General features: G+C 42.5%; 2 protein-coding genes across 7 annotated transcripts in view; one reads left to right on the forward strand and one right to left on the reverse strand.

The window, feature by feature from the left end:
- fancm (FA complementation group M) overlaps positions 1–22,133 on the forward strand; it is a 108,466-nt gene that overhangs the window by 24,005 nt on the left and 62,328 nt on the right. For all 6 annotated transcript variants that reach the window (XM_069916355.1, XM_069916356.1, XM_069916357.1 and 3 more), the window contains exon 5: positions 20,848–20,979. In XM_069916355.1, the coding sequence (XP_069772456.1) occupies positions 20,848–20,979 (132 nt within the window). The remainder of the gene's footprint in view (positions 1–20,847; positions 20,980–22,133) is intronic.
- soul3 (heme-binding protein soul3) lies at positions 5,811–20,217 on the reverse strand. Its single transcript, XM_069916366.1, has 5 exons — positions 19,759–20,217; positions 18,983–19,071; positions 12,818–12,959; positions 11,591–11,774; positions 5,811–7,159 (listed from the first exon to the last, which is right to left on the reverse strand). The coding sequence occupies exons 1-5, from the start codon at positions 19,967–19,969 to the stop codon at positions 6,988–6,990; spliced, it is 798 nt and encodes a 265-aa protein (XP_069772467.1). The 5' UTR covers positions 19,970–20,217; the 3' UTR covers positions 5,811–6,987.

Below are 22,133 nucleotides of genomic sequence, written 5' to 3' on the forward strand. Positions count from 1 at the left end.
CAACATCCCCTGAAAGACGAGATGCTGGTGCTGGCGGAAGATCACAAGCTCTGCTTCTTGTTCCTCCAGATCTTCCTGGAGCAGATGCCTGAGGATATTCACAGAATGTGTGACCCACTTATTTTTAAACAGCAAATACTGATGACAGATTCTCCCATCAGTACACACATCTTTTACATTGAAGACCTTTCTGAATCTGATGTTTCAGTGGAGAATCATTTCACCAATATAAACTCTAGCAGGGATGAGCCGAGCATCCTCACGCGACTTCCTGACCCTCGCAAGTATTAGTCGAACACATTCCACCTGAAGCATTTCTACACACGAATACTGAGCGTGTCTGGCCTGCTGAGTTCCTCTAGTGATGCTTTGTCTGCAATGATTTCTACTGCTGTATTATCAAAGACAAACGATGGATTAGATCACCATCTTCAAGTTTCACTACAGGTTGCATGATACACTTGGAAATAGGTTTCTGTTCCTACAGTGTCATAATCAAAACTTCCTGATCGTCCCACAATCTTTAAGTATGTTAGCTGGGACATTGATCAGTCTGTGAGGCCTATTGGGCCTTGCTAGTGACACTGATTTTTTTTATATACGTGAGATGATGGGAATATTCTCCAATTCTTGGCTGGAAAAATGTTTTTCTCTATAGCCCTTTTCACACTTGCAAGGGATCCCAGGAATCAAATGCCAAACGGCCTTTAAAGTGGCAAGTGTGAAAGCAAAATCAGCTCAATGCTGGCATCAGATGACGTCATCTCACGTGGGGATTGACGGCTTCGACCCCAAGTACAATCCCTGGTGTCTGCAGACGCCGGCGTTGCAATCAGGCAAGTGTGAAAGGGATTGTGGGATTGAAATGACCTGAGTTTTTGCATGAGTGTAGGAAGAAAAGATTAAAATGAAGGTGTAAAGTTTGCCATGGGAAAGTCGCAGCGGGAGAGAGAGGAAATAAATAGTGATAAACAACAATAGAGGACAATTTTTAAACAGTGCTATCGTGCACAATTTATAAAGACCGTGTGGGGAAAAAAGCATCGACAGACCTGACTTCCCTGAATGTCGTGCAGCAGAGAAACCCTTCTATAAATGCTCCATGTATCATGAAATGTCGCATGGAATTCTGGTCCGCCGTTGCTTTTTCTCCACCGTATTTATAAATTGTACATGATAGCGCTACCAACTTTCCCATGCTGTTTAAATTGTACGTGATAGTGTACCAACTTTCCCATGCTATACAAATTTAAGCGCTATAGCGCTACCAACTTTCCCACCCTGTTTAAAAATTGTCCGCTATTACTATTTATTGCTCATGGTCCCTTATAAAGGTATATATAGGTTGGCACAACAACAACAGGAGCTGAAGGGTTTAATTATAAAGCTTGATTATGTTATTATGCTTGATTAATTTTGTTCATTATGCGTTAATCAGGATTTAGGGCAGGTTTACCATCACTTGATGCGTCATGACGTCCCCTAACCCCGGGGATGGCTCTTTGCCAGAGTGAAAGCTTCAGTGTCCCAGTTAGGAGTGGTCAAGTGTGAAAAGCCAACCCCCATTCCTATCCCAGGGCACTGAACAGTCACTTTAGTGGGTTGCAAATGTGAAAGGGGCTTCTGCTTCTAATTTACTTTTCAGCAGCTGGACTCTATTCTACAGAAGTATAGTCACGAGTAAAAATTGATGCAATTTTCTTATACTTAAGTCTGTTTTTGTGGCGGTGCATTCTCTTGTGGCGAACCGGCCCCACTTTTGGCAGGGCAGCCATGAGAAGATGGTACTGTCCGGGGTTCTCCCTTGCCTCGTGTTTCCAGCCCAGCGCGCGCCTCGGGCAGCCATTATGATGTCACTGTGCATGTGGTGGCCATGCGGGATTTGAATAAAACAGTTGTTGAGTGCATACAACATGGTGTCTGTGAGTCTCTTCGCTGTAGCGACCACTACATTGCTGACCCCGAGGAGCCCAGACATTTTTCTGGTCCCACAACATGGATCCCGCCGAGATCAAAGCCGTCGCTATCAAACTGCCCCCCCTTCTGGACCCATCACCCACGTACGTGGTTCGGTCAGGCGAAGGCACAGTTTCGCCTCAGGAAGATTTCCGCAGATGCCATGATGTTTTATCACGTCGTGAGCATGCTGGATGAGGAGACTTCGGCCAGGGTGGACGATCTCATCCACAACCCACCAGCTGAGGGTAACTACCCTGTCCTCAAGAACCTCCTCCTGGGCACATTTGGTCTCTCCCCACAACAGCGGGCCTTCAGACTCCTGCATCTGGACGGGCTGGGAGACTGAATGCCATCGACCCTCATGGACGAGGTGCTGGCGGAAGATCACAAGCTCTGCTTCTTGTTCCTCCAGATCTTCCTGGAGCAGATGCCTGAGGATATTCAGCTTCTGCTGGCGGATGAGGACTTCATGGACCCATGGTGAGTTGCGGCCCGAATGGACATCCTCTGGCGCACCAAGAGAGAGAACGAAGCTGCCCTCAGCCAGGTCACCCGTCCAGGAACCAGCTGACTGCAGCCCCCCCCCCCCCCCAAGCACAAGCAAGAGGAGTACCACCCCACCTGGGGGGGGCACAAGCTTGTAAGTGCAGGCAACCTTGTTCCTACAAGGGAAATGACTCGGCCAGCCGCTGTTGATGGCTGCGACGGCTGGCCACGTGAACAGCCTCCTGCACGTAACCGATAAATCCACCGGCTGGCATTTCCTGGTGGACACTGGAGCGGAGCTGAGCATCTTGCCTCTAACTGCCCTTGAGACCCACACCTGAGCTTGTGGTCCCACCCCGCGGGCGGCCAACGGTTCTGCCATCAAAACTTTCGGCACCCGCAGGGCTCAAATCCAGATCGGGAAAGATAAATTCCTCCTCTGTTGGGGGCCAATTTCCTCAGAGGGCACGGTCTATTGGTAGACATGAAGGGCAAAAGCCTGGTGAACGCCTGCATGTTCCACTCAGTTTGCCTCGATGCCTTGGACGCCTGCAAACCCGAAATAGCCACCATCACCGCTCCCAGAGACGAGTATTCCAGCATACTTGACGAGTTCCCCTTCATCCTGCAGCCGCAGTTCAACACCGCCCTGCCCCAGGACGGAGTCTATCACCATATCTCCACACAAGGCCTCCCACTGCACACCAAGGCCCGACGTCTTCTGCCTGAAAAGCTGCAGTTAGCTAAGGAGGATTTCTCTTGCCTGCAGGAGTTGGGTACCGTACGCAGCTTGGACAGCCCTGGGCATCCCCCTCTTCACGTGGTCCACAAATCCTCTGGAGGCTGGAGACCCTGTGGGGATTATCGACGCCTGAACGTCATTCAGGAGCTGCCCCAGCACCAGAAAAAGTCATAGCTGTGTGGCAGTTCCCCAAACCCACTACCCTCAAGGGCCTGCAAGAATTCGTAGGTATGGTGAACGTTTATCATCGTTTCATCCCTGGCGGTGCCTGCGTCATGGGGCCGCTGTTCTCATTGATCGCCTCTGAAGACAAAGTCCTGGTCTGGTCAGAAGAGGCAGAGGGCGCTTTCACGGAAACTAAGGACACACTGGTTAGCGCCACCTTATTGGTTCACCCGCGCCCAGAGGCACACACCACGCTCTCATTGGACGCCTCAGCCATGGCTGTGGGGGGTGTACTCGAACAGTGGGTTGATAGACTGTGGCGCCCTCTGGCCTTTATTATCCACCTTCGCCCACCGGAACTCAAGTACAGCACTTTCAACCGGGAGCTCCTGGCGCTGTACCTAGCCATCCAGCACTTCTGATGCTTCCTGGAGGGCAGGCCATTCACTGCGTTCACCAACCACAAGCCCCTCACGCAGGCCCTCGCGATGGCCAAGAATCCATGGTCGGCCCGACATTCGGCACAGGAAAGGTAGAGACAATGTCGTGGGGGACACGCTCTCCCGACTGGCAATCAACACCCTTGCCCTCGCCCTCAATTACACCCAACTGGTGCAGGCGCAGAAGGAAGATGCGGAGATGCAGGCCCTCCGGCCCGCCATTTTGGGGCTCAACCTCCAGTACATTCAGTTGTCGATGTTTCCAATGGTTCACCTGCGGGCCTTCAGGATGGTTCACGATCTAGCACACCCCTTGGTGAAGCATCGGTGCGTATGGTGGCGGAGCAGTTTGTTTGGCATGGGCTCAAAAGGCGGTGGTCAAGATGGTGAGGAGCTGCACATAGTACCAGGCCTCTAAGGTCCACCAGCATACGCAGGCCTCAATTCAGCAGTTCGATCTGGCAGTTAAGAGATTCCAACACATACATGTTGACATCATGGGCCCTTTGCTGGTGTCCAGGGAGGCACACTTCCTGCTCATGGAAGTCGACTGGACCACGAGATAGCGGAAGCCATTACCATCAATGAGGCTTCCGCCGAGACATGCGCCAAGAATTTAGTCAGCCACTGGATCGCCAGGTTCGGAGTTCTGGTGTACATCACCAGCGACAGAGGTGCCCAGTTAACCTCCGCTCTCTGGACTTAATTGGCGAACCTTCTGGGGGTCAAACACCATCACACCACACCCTATCACCCCCAAGCAAATGGTCTGGCGGAGAGATTTCATCACCACCTGAAGTCAGCCCTCATGGCTCGCCTCACAGGCTTCATTTGGGCAGATGAACTACCCTGGGTCCTCCTCAGCATCAGAATAGCACCCAAAGAGGATCTACAGACGTCATCTGCAGAATTGGTGTACGGCGCACCACTTTCGTTGCCCGGTGAGTTCTTCAACCCGGAACCCGACTCTATGACCGAGCACTCAAACCTGTTGGTGGATCTCCGCAGCAAGCTCGCCTCGCTAGCCCCCCCCCCCTCCCCCCAACTCCCACGCATCATGGCGCCCGACCGGCCTGTCTTCCCAAAGAGCTGGACTTGGCAGAATTTGTTTTTGTTCGGCGCGGGCTGCACATTGCACCTTTGGACCACCCATACGAGGACCTGTACAAAGTCCTCCAGCGGTCCAGCAAGACTTTTACATTAGACATTGGGGGCAAAAATGAACTGTTCACAGTAGACTGCCTAAAGGCAGCACACTTGGACCTCTCATGACCGGTTCAAACAGCCAAGCCCAAACGCTGAGGCCGTCCACCCAAGTGGTGGGATGCGTAAGCCGGTTCTGGGGGGGGTTGTGTGGCAGCACACTCTCTCGTGGCGAACAGGCCCCACTGTCAGCTTCTCCCTTGCCCCGTGTTTCCTGCCCAGTGTTATGGCAGTTGTTATGACGCCGCTGAGCTCACGCTGCCCTTAAAGGGACGTGCGCGGAATTTTAATAAAACAGTCGTTGAATGCATCCAACGTGGTGGCTGTGAGTCTCTTCGCTTTTGAGTTTATGGCTTTGTAATGTAATTTTTTAAAACAATATCTGTTATCCAAATGGCTATTTTTGATGTGCAAATTGGATAATAGTTACAAAATCTTTTAATAGAATGCATAGTTATATCAATGGCCCAGTTCTTACTAAATAAGAATACGTTTCATTTTTAACAATTGTGATTGTAGAATTTGGTGTTAATGATTCCAAACAATGGTGATTCAGCTTTATGTGCATCTGACTACTCGATCTGGGATTCCCAATGTGTATTTTGATCATTTTGAAGTAATTGAGGAAATAATCTGAAGATACAATCAAACATTTTACTTTCATCCTTGAATTCATGAGCAAAATGTTTCTTATCTGTTCACAATTTATCCTCTTTGCAACTATTCATCTTGCTTTATAAACTTTGACAACACACGTACCTGCTGCATAAAGATCATTTTAATCATAGATATAAATGTTATCATATTATTATTGATTCAATTTTTAACAATAATCAATATTCATCATGACATAATAAAGCAACAAAAACATTTTTGTTTGATTTCTGAAACCCAGCAATACCTTGAGTTTAAAATACTTGTTGATCATGACCTAACCATTTCTCAACTATTCAATCTTCCTGTCCTCTTGCAAATTCCTGACTTTAATCACGCTCAGTCTGGACTGTTTTCATCTGATTTGTTCAGGCCCAAATTTCTTATCTCCTTTCCCCATTTCAAAAACTTACACGGGCATCTTCAAGGAGAGACATCTTAAAGCTTTTGACCATGTCTTTTGGCTATCAGTTTTGGCACAATGCTTCACTAAAAGAAATGCTTCTCCAGGAGCTTTGATTCATAAATCTGAATGAAGGTGTAACCAATTTGCCACATTAGCAATTGAAGTTATTGACTGGCTCAGAAGTTTTGGTTGATAGCTATGTATGCAGCTGCATACAATTTCTGCGTAGTGTGATTTAATAGGATACATAAGAAATTATTAAAAATGAGGAGAATCTGATCTGACTCCTATATACAAATGCTGCTGTGCAGTGTCAGTAATATCACATTTGATATTTTTTATTCAAGAAAAGAGTTTTCAAAAAGTCTAATAATGATACAGGAGATGTTGGTTGACAAGTAAAAGTTACGATCTCCTTGTGCAAGAAAGCAGCCATCACTGTATTTCCTTGCATGCTTCTATAGTTTACCATATAAGAGCAATCTATTTCATAACAATTTGTTTTTTAACAGAAACATTGTTATAGTGAAAAAAGTTGTGCTTCATTTTCAGTTTTGTAAATTTCAAAGTGAACATGGGAACTGCAATCTCAATATAAATGGGTGGGTAATTTGAGGTGGTGTGTGCTTTCTGTTGTTTACAAAGGGCTTGTGTGTGTGCTCCTGGTGCACAGACAGAGAGGTTCTCAACACCATCCCAAATGTATTTCCAGTTCCATTTTAGAAGTATGGAAATTGTAATAATTACCATGCCACTTAATTCTACATTAATCTGTATTTTTAAATATCAACTTGTGATCATCTCATAATAGTCATTCATGTAGTGGTTTTAAATGATGCAAGCTTTTACATAAAATAATATCATCACATAACAATTCACATTTACACAAAATAAACTACTGCACAAGTCTATGCCAAATATTAATTATTTACTCAAGGCCTTTGAATAAACCAGATTTCATTGCGACGGTTTGGAACTGTAGGATTGTTGTAACCAGCTACAACAAATGTCTCCAACAGGTACAGCTCAGGAGTGTCTAGATACTCTGCTAGTTGGTTTATCTCTCGTAAAATTGATTCTTCATTAGTGATGCCATTAAAGGATCTGCAAAGAAAGAAAATTGAGTGATTTCTATTGCTCACTTTGTATGGTTAATCTGCAGTGTTGCTCTTTCTAGTAATAAACTCTGAAAATTAAGCAATTAATGTATACAAATTTAGGGATTAACATTTTTCAAGATCCAATTTATTGTCATGTAATGCAGTGCAACATTACATGGAATTTGTTTTCGTCTGCCTTAAGGCAGAAATTGCCTGAAGTGCCTTTTACAGTCAGAAAAGGAGAAGCACAAGAGAGAGCCCTCAGAATCACCATGTCTATGAATTCATCTCCAGCGCCTCCACAGCCACACCGAATCCAGTCCAAATCATCAACAGCCCGAGCTGCAGATCAAATCTCTGGTACGATCAGGAGCCCTTCTTCGCCCTTGGCACCCTCGCACATCCCAGTTCCGATACCTAGTACCCCTTCATCCAGTCTCCAGCAGTCCGCAGCCCGGTGTGAATTCCTCAACTGCAGTTGCTGGCAGCCCACTGCCTTTGTGGGTTCCTTGCCTCAAATCACCAACAGCAGACCCCCTCACTGGTCCGCTGCTATGGTCACCGTCCAGTGGGTTATCTCTTCTGATTCTCCTTTGCAGACAGTGTGGTCTCCCTGTTTTCTAGTGCCCTGTGTCAGTCTTCTGCTTTGCAGGAGTCTGCAACCCTTTATGGCTGCTGCTCATCATAGGTGCTGCCATCACCTTCATTGGCTCCATTTACAGGCTGTTTAAAGCCTGTGCAGAGCTGATGGCAGTCAGACTGGGCGGTTGGACCCTGTGGGAGCGCTATGTCTTGGCTCCCTGCTCTCCCTGGGTCTGTACCAGTGGCAGTGCTGCTGTTACAGCAGCGCCACCATTTGATGTTGTATAAAAACTTCATTCCCTAATTCTCTTGTATGTCCTATATTTTAACTGTATTGTGTAGTATATTTGGATTTGGACTAGTGTGGGTTGTGTATTGGTTAATGGACAGAAAACTGTTGGAATACAGATGATTTTCTAATTGAATTGCCAGGATTAGAGAGTGTCCAGGGGGATTCTTGAGGTTTGTAGGGGGGATTGTTCACAATCCATTTCAATTATATATTCAAAAGAGAAGTACTAAAGTTGCAGATGCTGTAATCTTGAGCTAACAAAGAATTGCCAGAGGAACAAAGCAGATCAGGCAGCATCCATTAGTGGAAATGATCTACAGGTACTCTCGACTTACGACTATAATTCGGACCAAAAGATCAGTTGTATCTTGGAATGGACGTGTTGAAATTGAGTACTTGCCTTGTAGTCAGCATCCCGGGGTCCATAGGCTGGGGCACATTTTGATTCATGTGCGCATGGGTGGTGGGTTCGCGTTTTGGAGTTTGGTGCGTGCATGAGAGTTAAGCACCCTAACGATATTGAATTTGCGTCCTTAACTCTCGAATGTGCTAACCAAACTCCAAAATGTGAACCTCATGCACAAAGGAATAAAGATGGCCGCACCCAGCTGATGGACCCCGGGACGCCGACTAACAAGGTATTTTGGCACTTACTTGCCCTGTATCCCTATTGTAGATTGTCAAATACAACATAAACCACGTAAATTTTATATTTAAAAAGAAAAAAAAATTGAATATATAATTGAAATGGATTGTGAACAATCCCCCCCACAAACCTCAAGAATCCCCCTGGACACTCTCTAATCCTGGCAATTCAATTAGAAAATCATCTGTATTCCAACAGTTTTCTGTCCATTAACCAATACACAACCCACACTAGTCCAAATCCAAATATACTACACAATACAGTTAAAATATAGGACATACAAGAGAATTAGGGAATGAAGTTTTTATACAACATCAAATGGTCGTTAATGTGGATGGACATAAGTCACATAGGTCGCAAGTTGGGGAGTACCTGTAATTAGTTTTCTTGGAACTTTCCTTGGGCTCTGGGTGTTGCTTTTAATACCCCCCTCCCCGTGTTTTCTCTGTATTTAGCTATTCAACCCTTTTTATTTTTGTGTGGAAAACCCTCTTTTAAATTACCATTCGTAATTTTTCAATTCACTGATTTAAAAAAAAATCAATTATGTCTGAATTTCCTTTTTTCACATAACTCTTTTTTATAACTTTATTTTTCTTGTTTCTTACTCATTTAGATACTCCGAGTTTAATTTAACTTGTGCCTGCCCATCTAGTTCCATCTCTCCTTGGTACCTAACCCTGTGACTACAAAAAATGCCATGCTTGCATCCTTCCACACCTCCTCCCTCACGACCATTTAGAGCCCCCAAAAGGTCTTCCAGGTGAAGCAGCACTTGTGAATCTGCAGGGGTTATTCAGTGTTTCTGATGTGGCATCTTCTACTTCAGTGAAACTGGACATAGACTGGGAGATTATTTCATTAAAGCACCTTCACTCAGTCTGCTGTAATAGCAAGTACCTTCCTGTAACCAACCATTTTAAATCCACCCACCATTCCCACATGTCTGTTGTGTGCTGGTGGAAAAACACCTTGTATTCTGCCTGGACACTCTCCAACCAGATGGCTTCTCCAATTTCTGTTAAACCCCCTCCTTTGAGTGTCTCTCTTTTCCCAATCCCTCTTTTCTATCTTCTCACCCCTTTCCTAGCATATCAGAGCTATCTTCCACCCCTATCACCTCATCTTTTTTCTCTTCTGCCCTCCCACCTTTATCCACTATGACCTCTTGTTCGCCTGTGCTCCTCCCCACCTCTTTCTTCCACTTTTCCCCCTCCCTCCCCCACCTTGATATTCAGACACCTGACTGAATTTTTTTTCCTCACACCTAGAAGAGGGGCTCAACCCAAAACATTGGTTATCCTTTACTTCCAATGGTTGTAGCATGACCTTCTGAGTTTCTTCAGCACTGTTGTATATTACCCTTGACCCCAGCGACTGAAGATTTCCTTGTTTAACTACTTCCATCTATACTTAAGCTTGTTCAATTTTTCTGTGCAGATCCTCCTTTTTTCCCCAGATTAAATTTGTTCTCCATTGATATTTTCTATTTTATCCTTTTTCTAGAAAGGGTTAATATTCTAGTTCAGATAGATGTGTACAAAGAAGTGCATTTAAATGAGTAGGATCTTTGCCTATCTGCTGGACTAATTTGACTGACATGAATGATAATTTTAATGCTTGATCTACAAAATAATTTACTTTTAAGAAAATTATGTAGCTAACTAAAAGTAATTTCATGTCGGGCCTCCGCCTTGAGACCGGCTATCGAGCGGATAGAAAAATGGGAAGTTGCCTTTCAGACAGCAGCCCATTCATGTCCAGAGGCACCTCATAGCGCCCTCTGGATCCAACAGTCATAAATACACGGCAGAGCGATGGCTGTCTTCCCTACCCATAATTCCCCACGCATCTGAAGCCTCTCTATGGATCCCAGAATAGGTCCAGCTGCATGGGAGATTATGGGTAGGGAAGAAGGTCATTGCTCTGCCACATTTTGAGCCGCTGAGAGCAGCCCTGAAGGCTGAAGCAGCCCAGTGTGGTTGACTCAGCCTGCACTGGCCGTCCCCTGATGGCTCCCTCTGCCTTGATGGTTCCCGCTGCCCCGAGAACTCCCCGCCACCCCTGACTTGGAGGGAGAGGGGTGAGTGGGGAAGGGTCATGGGCTGATGGCATCATCAGCCCATCCCTAAACAGCCGCTTAGCGTGGCTGTACATTCAGATTGATCAGCGGAGGGCTGCGCTGCGGAGATTATCCGTCTCAGAGAGGGGTTGGAATATGTGGCTCGGAGACAACCTCTGCACATTCAGAAAGGTAGGTGATGTGCATCTTGGCGGAGTTTCTCTGCCTTTACATCTCAACTTTTGGACTCTCTGAAATGGCCTTAAAAATTTACCAGTTTTCTGTGACGTGTTACCTGCATAAATTATGCTCTGTTTGGAAACATTTATCTCCAAGCATGTATTTCCGATTAGGTCTTTCTATAACAACTGGGAACACTTCACAAAATCATAATGTTGCTGAAAGGCATGGAGATTTGTATCACGAAACAGGCTCTTTGCCCTAACTTTCCCATGCCCCTCAGATTCTTTTTAAATTTCCTCTATCTCGCCTAAAGGCTCTACCTTCAAGTTCTCAGGTCATCTATTGTGGGGAAAGACTGAGCATTTGCTTTACCCATGCCTTGCACGAGGTCACTAGTGGTGTACATCTAAATGAATGCAACAATGGACAGTGCTGGAAATGTATGGATATGAAACTAAGAGTGGGAAGAGACTTTGAATGGTTTTCCTTTTGTAAATTTATATTGAATAAATCTATTTTTGGTTTAAAAAATATTTTTGTCATTCAAAATTGCATTGTTACACCTTTTCAAATCTTGTTCTTTTTGTTAAATATTTGCTTTGATATTTATGTAATATAGATTGTAATGTGGACAGAGCTTTCAAGTATAATATGTTGTCAAGAAACTTGCCTTGTGTAAACGACTTGAGCAGGCCATTCTTCTATGACAATTTCAGCATCAAAAGGGAGTGGAACCTGATCTTGGAATTGCGCAGGAAGGTAGTAAGCAGTGGTTACTTCAGACAGGAGATCTGATCTGTTCTGGTTAGTGTGCACAATGGTGACAATGGGTAATGTCAATCCCAGGTAGAGTCCTGTAAAGATAGGTATGTAATGGGTATCTTATAGGCAATGTATCTCAGCTATGTTTTTTCCTTCTTCCTTTTTATTTAGAATATTTGAGACACTTAAAAAGACTCAAGGCCTTTTTTTAAAAACGAGTACAGCAAAATATCTTCAAAAATGTACTTTAATGGAGATTAATTTTCTCTTTAACTATATAGCCAATTGAAATTAAGTGAACAAAATACCATTGGTAATCCTTGGATTGTTTACTCTCTCTACTTGACCAAATTCACTAAATGATGTAATGTTGAGGCTTTGTAAGGCACTGGTGAGACCTTACTTGAGTATTGTGAGCAGTTTTGGGCTCCACATTTAAGGAAGGATGTGGTGATGGTGAAGAGGATTCAGAGGAAATTCACAAGAATGATTCCGGGCATGAAAGGGTTACCATATGACAGCTCTTGGTCTACACCCTTTGGAATTTAGGAGAATCGAGGAGGGGATCTCAGTGAAGCATTTTGAATGTTGAAAGGCATGGAGAGTAGATGTAGAAAGGTTGTTTCTCATGGTGGGAAAGCCTAGGACAAGAGCACACAACTTCAGGATTGAAAGATGTCTGCATAGGAATTTCTTCAGCCAGACCGTGGTAAATCTGTGGAATTTCTTGCCAAAAGTGGTTGTGGAGGCCAGGTTATTGGATGTATTTAAGGCAGAGATTGATAGTTTCTTGTTTAGCCAGAGCATCAAAAAGGTTATGGGGAGAAGGCTGGGCAGTGAGGCTAAGTGGTGGAAGGGGGAAATGGACCAGGATGTGATTAAATGGCATGGCTGACTCGATGGGCTGAATAGCCCATTTCTGCTCTTGTATCTTATGGTCTTAAATATAATTTTGCATTTTCATTGCAGATTGCCAAAATCAATACATTTTAGGAATTTTTTTTTCTTAATACATAATGTTAAGAAAATTAAAGTGGTACAGATTAGTGAAATAAGCATTCCAAATATGCAAAGGTTATTGAAATTTAATTATCTCTTTTTTATTTGGCTGTAAATTATAATTTCTTAGGATCACCTGATGAGTTTTGCTGACAAATGTATTTCATCAATTTCATAAATCCCATGCAGATGCTCTGTTCATAGCGAGATTCGTACTGAGTTACACAAGCCCATTTGGCTTTTTCATATTGACGCTTTTCAAACAGTGTTTCATCAGCCTGTCAAGGTAAAATGAAAAATGAATTTATTTTTCTGTTAAGTATTTTTTGTTTACTCATATATTGGAAATTGTTAAAATAGTTGGCATTTTGTCTTTTAGTTAAGTTTTCAGCATTGACAAATAATTAAGATTCCCCTCCCCCCAACAAAGAAAATTGTTGTCCGAAGGTTTTTTTGTCTCTCATTTACCAAATATATAGACACCCTGGGTTCTTATTTAATCATTTTAATTTCAAATCATTTTGTAATCATTGAACTATCAGCAAACATAAAATTGTTAATCTTTTTTTAAAGGTTGTAGATAAATTTTATTCATTTTTCTTGGAAATGGTTTTGAATTTGAATTGTAAAACGTATATAGCATTTGTGCAATTATATGCAATTGGAGTTTTGAGTAATTATTTGTTGACAACTAAATGGACCAAGAAATAGACGAAGGAAGAACTAAATGTGTGACTCCTTGGGTAATGTCACTTCACAATATCAAATGAGGTGCTTAGTACTTTTTTTCTTGTTTTTTATTTACTCTGTTTTTGGGATTTCTCAAATAGATGATTGTTTTGAGAGAGAACAGTGTCATTTAATGTTCATTTGCTTGACAATAACACCTTTGATTTGTGTACATATGTACATTTGTCAGGACTGCAGTGCGATTATTGCCTTTGGCTGAAATTTTAGTGTCTTTTTATAAATTTAGACATACAGCATGGTAATAGGCCATTTCGGTCCACGAGTTTGTGCTGCCCAACTTGCATCCAATTAACCTGCACCCCCAGTATGTTTTGGACAGTGGGAGGAAATTGGAATCTCCAGGGAAAACACACACAGACGTGGGGAGGACGTACAAACTCCTTACAGTCAGCACAGGATTTGAACCCAAGTCCTGATTGCTGGCACTGTAAAGGCTTTACGCTAACTGCTACACCAACAATGAATAGATTAAATCTATTGGGATCACAGAATTCACTATAATTATGAATATAAATATTTTTTTTTCTCTTGTGGCACATTGGTTTATTTATCTTACCATTTGTTTTGTATAGATCTAGAAAACAAGAATATTATTACATTTGGTCATTGTACTTGTGTAAAGAACAATAATCTCATTTTGTGTAATCTGGGTAGATCCTTCTTGTGTTGTGAAATTACTTGCTTGCAATGTCCTCTCCCGAATGAATTTTCTTTCAAAAAGGATCAAATGGATGTTAACTATTTAGCAATATTATAATCCACTGCTAACGGAGGGTGCTTTCATGGGCATCTAAATTTGTGCTGCAAAATATTTTGCATTTGCCTTTTTATGGGTAACATTAATTCAGTGCTGGCAATGTGGGTTGAGGTGTTTAAGAAACATAATCACCTAAGAATTAGGCAAGCCATTTGTGTCTGCTCTGCCATTCATCAAGATCACACTCATTTTTTTTTACAAGAATTCTTTTTTTCTGCTCTATCACCCTGCATTCCTTTAATTTCCAGAAGGTTACTGATTTTTATTTTGAATGAACATGATAGCTGAGCTATCATGGATCTAGGGTGGGGTTGGAACATCAAATATTTATCACCCTCTTAGTGAAGGAATTTCTCACATCACAGTCCTAAATGCCTTATTCTGAGATTATTGCCCTCTTGCATCAACCTTGAGTCATGTTAAGTAGATAAAAACTGCAGTTGTGGTTTCTCCAAGACAAAAACATTTTTTAAAAACTCCTGTACTTTAATCCTTTCATAAGAAAGAAAGGCCAACATTAAATTTGTCTTCCTAATTGCCTGCTCCAACTTTTAGTGCCTTTCTCCCCTTTAAATGTAACATTTGGGTACAATTTAAAAAATGCTTTAGTTTTGTGTACCCAACTGGATGATCTCATGTTTTTCCACATAATATTTCATATGCCATGCCTTGAAGCCTCTACAGCTTCCCTGTCCAACGTAGTTTTGGATTATTATCAAATTTGAAAATATATTTTTGTCCCCTGAGACAAGTTGGTGATAATAGAATAGATCACAAACCACAGGAGCCCAAGTATTGAACCCTGTGTAACTCCACGTCATAGTCTGCCAATGTGAAAAAAGACCAATGTATTCCCATTCTTTGCTTTCTGTCATTACCAGTTCTCAGTACATATGAGTATAGATTACATCCAATCCATTATTTTCTAACCAGTTGGAATTGAAAGCCCTCTGAAAAGCCATATATGGTTAAAATCCAGTGGATTCTCCTTATTTGTTCTCCTTGACACATTATCAATTTTATGGAAACATTTTCCTTTTCAAAAAGTACTTTAAAAATGCTGCCCTGGTGTTATTACATCCTTCATCAAAGTTTTCAACATTTTCTATATAATTGACGTCAGGCGAAGAGATAGATAATTCCTTTTTTATTCACTCACACCTTTCTTGGCATGATCACATTTGTTCCCCTGCAATCTGAAGGTAAAATTTGTAGAATTCTGGGAAATGTAGTGCTTTTAATATTTGCCTAATGTGAACTTGATTTACTTCAATATCCTTGCTTCACCCTTGGCTTGTAGTTTTTTTTGTTGTTTTTGTCTCTAAAAATAAGTGATTTTGTTTAATTTTCTTGGCATTTTGATTTTTTTTCCTTGTTTACAAATTCTCCTTTTATAACAGATCTACTGCTATTCGTGGCAGCTTTGTTTTAAAAAGACAACTTAGTAGGTCAAGCAGCTTACACTTTTTGCCTGCAAATACAAGTATGTTGATGTTTTAGTTTGAGACCCTGCATCAGGAGTGAGGAAAGATTTCCTGCATGTAGCAGCGTGAGGGAGAGGTAGGATGAAGACATGGAAGGTGATAGGTGGAACAAGATGAGGGGTAAAGTTGATGTGCAGATAGAAGCAGGTGGGTAGAAAGGGGGATGAGATAAAGTGAACCGAGGGAGAAGAAACTCAGTGGACAGGTATGTGTGGTAGGAGAACACCAGGTTTTGCCAAAATTGAAAGAGAAAAATCAATGTTTATACAAATTGACTTGTAAGCATTTGGGATATTGTTCTTTCAATTTGTGATTGACCTCTCCACGTGGGTGCTCTGCAGTTTTCACTGTACAGTTCATTTCTCCAACCTATCCATTTAATAATTTCTATAATTACTCCTGTCAACCTGTTGGGTGTACTGATCCTTGAAAGAATGCAGGGGATTCTCGGGTTACGCAAGGGTTCAGTTGTTGAAAAATCTCCATAAACTGTGTTTTCTGGAAGTTGGAAACAAATATTTCCTTCTCCCCCCCCAAAAAAAAATACTGAAATGTGAAATCTTTACATCAACAGCCCGAGGGAACTGATTTGCAAAAAGTAGACTAGGGTTGGGTCATGCAAGTTATTACCAGCCAGTATCTTTCTTTCTTTGGCTTGGCTTCGCAGACGAAGATTTATGGAGGGGTAAATGTCCACGTCAGCTGCAGGCTCGTTTGTGGCTGACAAGTCCGATGCGGGACAGGCAGACACGGTTGCAGCGGTTGCAGGGGAAAATTGGTTGGTTGGGGTTGGGTGTTGGGTTTTTCCTCCTTTGCCTTTTGTCAGTGAGGTGGGCTCTGCGGTCTTCTTCAAAGGAGGTTGCTGCCTGCCGAACTGTGAGGCGCCAAGATGCACGGTTGGAGGCGATATCAGCCCACTGGCGGTGGTCAATGTGGCAGGCACCAAGAGATTTCTTTAGGCAGTCCTTGTACCTCTTCTTTGGTGCACCCCTGTCACGGTGGCCAGTGGAGAGTTCGCCATATAAACACGATCTTGGGAAGGAGATGGTCCTCCATTCTGGAGACGTGACCTACCCAGCTCAGTTGGATCTTCAGCAGCGTGGATTCGATGCTGTCGGCCTCTGCCATCTCGAGTATTTCGATGTTAGGGATGAAGTTGCTCCAATGAATGTTGAGGATGGAGCGGAGACAACGCTGGTGGAAGCATTCTAGGAGCCGTAGGTGATGCCAGTAGAGGACCCATGATTCGGAGCCGAACAGGAGTGTGGGTATGACAACGGCTCTGTATACGCTAATCTTTGTGAGGTTTTTCAGTTGGTTGTTTTTCCAGACTCTTTTGTGTAGTCTTCCAAAGGCGCTATTTGCCTTGGCGAGTCTATTGTCTATCTCGTTGTCGATCCTTGCATCCGATGAAATGGTGCAGCCGAGATAGGTAAACTGGTTGACCGTTTTGAGTTTTGTGTGCCCGATGGAGATGTGGGGGGTTGCTGGTAGTCATGGGCTGATGGAGGACCTCAGTTTTCTTCAAGCTGACTTCTAGGCCAAACATGTTGGTAGTTTCCGCAAAACAGGACGTCAAGCGCTGAAGAGCTGGCACTGAATGGGCAACTAAAGCGGCATCGTCTGCAAAGAGTAGTTCACGGACAAGTTGCTCTTGTGTCTTGGTGTGAGCTCCCAATGCAGCCCAGATGGAGATTATTTGTTAATCAGCAGGAAAACTATTGGCAATAAAAAAAAAGTGTGCTTAAAGAAAAAGTTGGCTCCCTTTTTGTAATGTTTGATTTTATCAGAAAGAGAGTTTGGAGAAGGTATTTTTTATATGTGGGTGATCTTAGCATTGTTTCCTGATGATGAGATTCCAGTGTTATAATTAAGAGAATTTGTGTGTTGTATACGTTTTTCTGCAATTCACCTTCTTTTAAATGCTAGTCCCATTGATATGCCGTTTTTAACTTAGTTCCTTACTCAACCACAGAAAATGTGCCCACTCACTCCATGCCTTCATATTTTTTTTGTTTAGATTCAAGACCCTAATTTCAAGCTGCTTTTAATTTTATAATGTAATGGTCGCGCTTTTGAAAATGCCTCATTGATTAAATTTTCAAAATCTAGCTTTGTAAAACTTTATATGGTTTCCCTAATTGGTTACTCAATAATTATAATTCCAGAAAACCATTTCTTGCACATTCCATAAATTTATCTTGAACTTTATTAATTTAACTTGCTTAGTCTTTAAAATTTGTATTAACATTATCTACAAGTCTAATCTGATATGACATGCCTTGCCCAAAATATGTATGATTTGATGGCACATAAATAACTCCCATCAATGTTTTCTGCCAGTTGTTTTTTTTAAACTTCATCCAAACTGATCCTAATTCTACCTAATGATCTGCCAAGGTTGTTTCTCATATGATACCAATCCATGTTTAATAGCACCATTGGCCTTTTTTAAAATTTACTAAATGTTGAATAGACTTGTACATTCGGCTCATAACTCTGATCAGCCTCCAGCCATGCCTATTAGGTTATATATAGTTATTTTGATTTGCGCCCTGAATTGATCCATGGAGTAGCAAATAATGTGCATATTTGGACATTTTGGCTTTTATATGGTTTTCCATGCTTTGACCCACCCTTCGTCACACCCAAATTTGCTTTTGCCTCATTGTTTCCTTTATTCTTGTCTTCTACTTCTGCCTTTCTATTTCTTTAAATATGCATACAGACTGTTTTAATCCAATCTGGAGGGAAAATTCATAAAATGTATAAAAATGGTTTTCAAGTTCATTATATTGAGAAGCCACCTGCAGGGAAAAAAGCTGTTTTCAATTTTTATTTTATTGTGAGAAATTAATTAATAATCACTGTTATTGTGTCTGTAGGGAAGAATGAGCACAGGTGAGATGTGGTGTAAATCAGTCCTATCTTACACCGTTGATATGTGACTTTATATCTTCCACTCTGTTTAAAAACTAGTTGCAACTTTAAAATACTCTGTTTGACCTGCTGAGTTTCTCCAGCATTTTACTTCAATCACTGTGTCTGCAGACTTTTTTGCTCCCCTCTGTACTTTTTATTTTCTTTGGTTCTGATATTTGTTGTTCTCTTTAATTTTTGAAACAAACACACAATTCCTCCCTTCAAGTATTGAATGTGGATTTGAAATTTTAAACTATCCCCACTTAGTACTGTGTCAGTGGAGCATGAGTAATCAGTAGGATTATGCTCTGGCTTGAAGCAAAATTATTTCTTATCCCTTCTTACCTCACCCCTTAAAATGATTCTTCAATGATGTGTTTACTGTTACCTTTGTGTTATGACCCAATGATGTGAATGGGACCGCTTGTCTCTCTTGAGAATGATTGGTGGTCATCTGTTGGATTGGTTCTTCCATTTCTAAGATAAAAGAGTATTCATTTCAACAGTGTTTACTTTGCTAAATGTAATAAACAGGCAAAAATAAAAATATTGTGGAACGTTGATCATTTGTAAGCTGTCTTAAATTACTGACTTTTAAGTGGCTTCTGCAGTTTGTTTCTCATTTGAAGCTAGAATTTTTAAACAATCGCTTGTTGGATTATTTTACAACGTCTTGCATTCACACTGACTATTAAAGTGAGTTGATTTTATTCAGAGGGGCTGTTGTCTCTATTGGGTTTAATGCACAGCAGGCCATGATGATAATACAGAAGGCGAGTTCCCTGCTTTAGTTCAGTCGACAGAAAAACTGATGCACTGTTTTCCAAGTGTTTCCTTTCACTGTATCAGTGGTCCAACCATCTCATCATTGTTCATTGCTGGAGCAAAGACAAGTTATAAGGATTACAGGTTTGTGATCTCCCAACGATCTCCACTGATCAAACCCTTTCATAATTTTAAAGAACTCGGCGTCTGTTGAAGCTTTTTTTTAAAAAAAAGCCATTAGCAACGGGAAACAAGTAGTGGATCCAAAACAACAGTTATTATGCCAACTTTGCAAGACTGCATCTTACAATTGAACCGTTCCTGGTGGGGAAGAAAGGGAGAAGCGCTTGAAAGCAGCGACCGACACAGGGATGTCGGAAAGTTTTCGTCTCTCTTTACCTCTCGGCACATCCACCTGGTGACAGCGGCCGACGTCCCTCCAGAATGTGTAGACATCGCCGTCGTCACGTTCGTTTTCTCCTTCCCCGTCGTCGTGGTGAACAGTGTTCGAATTGAGATCATCGGTCATCGAGTCCAAATCCTCCAGGCTGATGAGAATCCGACCCGACCGCCCGCCTCTATTATCGGCGCTCTGGCCCCGACTCGCCATCTGTCCCAAGTGCGAAGCCTGATCAATCGAAGCGAGCAAAATAGCACCATCAAGTTTTGTTTACCGCCCGTGCATTTTCCTGAAGGTGAAGCTCATCTGGGGGAAGGGGGGGCTCTGTCTATTTGGCAAGCGCTTTCTCCGAGTGGGCTGACCCCAAGCCAGAGCCGCTTGCGGCAAATCGCTTCCCAGAGAGGGGGAGGGTCTAAAACGAGCAATCCGAGTGTCTGCACGAAAGAAAACGTGTCGAAGAGGAGGAGGAACCAAGCCCGCAGGAGATTGTGGTGGGACAGGAGTCGCTACCTTTCTCAGCGGGCACCCAGACGCCCCGATTGGGTCACGCGAAGTGGGGGGGTCCCAATCTTTGGCCGAACGGAAGACGGATTCTCCAGCAGAAAACTGGCGAGAACAGATTGCCAGTCACCTTTCGACCCTCAAGCGTCACGAATCTTTCCCTCTTATGAACGCTGAGAGCCCCCCCCCCCCACCAGTTTTGTGCTTATTTTTAACCTTTAAAGTTTTCATTCAGAAACTTTGATGCAAATCAAGAAACTTTAAATTCCAAATCATGGTACACCTGACCCAACAGCACCATGGACATGCCCTGGTCATAAGAATTGCAGGGTTTCAAGCAACATACCTCTTCAGGACATTCAGGGATGGTTAATGATCTTATTTGTGGCTCAGGGGTAATAAAGAAAAATGTGCACGTGGTGGTTTGACTGACCGCCCTGAGAGTGCCCCAATCCATAAATCTAGACAGACAATGAGTTGATGAAAGACAAATAGCATTTACCAACTGGCAATGGATATTGTTATGACTAACCAAACTAAAGTAAATTGCACTTTTAACTAAACGATATTCTCCGCTGTAATTTTAGATCTTGGAAGCATTCACAAGACGTCTGCTCAAGATTGGAGCCTTGCTTCGTAAAGATACTGCAAATTTGACTAAATATCAAATTATTCTTTCACGTGAACAATTTAGAAAAAATCCTCCAGCAAACATTGTGGTAAATAGCTGCACTTTAAGAATGTTAATATTTAGTTTATCTTGTCATTTTGTATTTGGGTGGTAGCTTTGATGTTGCTGCATGGATTTAGTTTTTCTTTCATGAATCGATGACTTTTGTATTTTTCCCATACTGTACTCTGGCTTAAATATTAATAACAATTTACATTCTTTTGTTTGGTTAATATTGAAGATGAAATAATGTGGATCTTGGAAATCTGAAATTATTCAGCAAATTAGACAACTTCTAAACATTTTCTTGTTTGTGTACTGTGTTTCCCAACACACTTTGGTGCCCATTCCTGTTTTGGGGACAGAGGGATGCTGTGCAATGAATGAAACATTTGTAAACTGTAGAAACCTGGCCACCAACTTATGAACAACAAACCCTTGTAAGCAATGATGTGATAAGGACCAAATAATTTGTTCTTTGTTGATATTATGGACAATTGAATGAATCTTGAGATGGGAAGGCCTTGGTTTAATGTTTCATTTGTAAGACTGCATCATGTACTGAATGGCCTGGAATTTCCCTCACTGAGAAGGTGGGCAGAGAGTGAGAGAGGGCAGCAGGCAGAGCATGAGTGACGAGAGGTCTTGATTCAGTTAGCTGAAGAGTATGCCATCAGTGTCTATTTGGTGAATGTGCAACAGAGGATTCCTTGCAGGCTGAACACTAGAATGTGTATGTGGATTTCAAATTTCTTTCTTAAAGAAATGTCTTTCCCATTGCTGACATTAAAGCTTGTATCCACATCTCCATTGCATTCCATGCATTTCTGCTCTCATTCACTTCCCCCCCTCCCCACCCATCCCAAACCAGACAGAACAAAAATAGAGTTCACTTGGTCCTCACTTTCCACCCCACCAGCCTTTACATTATTTTCCAACTTGAATGGCATATCACCCCATCTATGCCTTCCCTTTCGCACCCCTTTTTGCAGGGATCATTCTTGTTGAGATTCTCTGGATCACCCTTCCTTTCACCTCTGTAGATGTTCCCTGCTGTAACTGCACAATATGCAAAACTTATCCCCTACATCTCCCCCCTCATTCATAAACTGACCTTCCAGATGAGGTGGAGTTTTACATGCATCTCATCCACCCTAATTTGCTGCGATTCTCTGCACTCAGTGAGGTCTCCTCTACATCAGC

This window comes from Narcine bancroftii, chromosome 2, assembly GCF_036971445.1.
Source record: "Narcine bancroftii isolate sNarBan1 chromosome 2, sNarBan1.hap1, whole genome shotgun sequence".
Lineage (NCBI taxonomy): Eukaryota > Metazoa > Chordata > Chondrichthyes > Torpediniformes > Narcinidae > Narcine > Narcine bancroftii.

Coding starts and splice junctions, on each gene's coding strand:
- soul3 (XM_069916366.1), bottom strand. CDS start 19,969: ATGGCGAGTCGGGGCCAGAGCGCCGATAATAGAGGCGGGCGGTCGGGT. Junction 12,960..18,982: donor CATTGGGTCATAACACAAAG/GTAACAGTAAAC, acceptor TTACCTTGACAG/GCTGATGAAACACTGTTTGA. Junction 7,160..11,590: donor GCTCAAGTCGTTTACACAAG/GCAAGTTTCTTG, acceptor CTTTCTTTGCAG/ATCCTTTAATGGCATCACTA.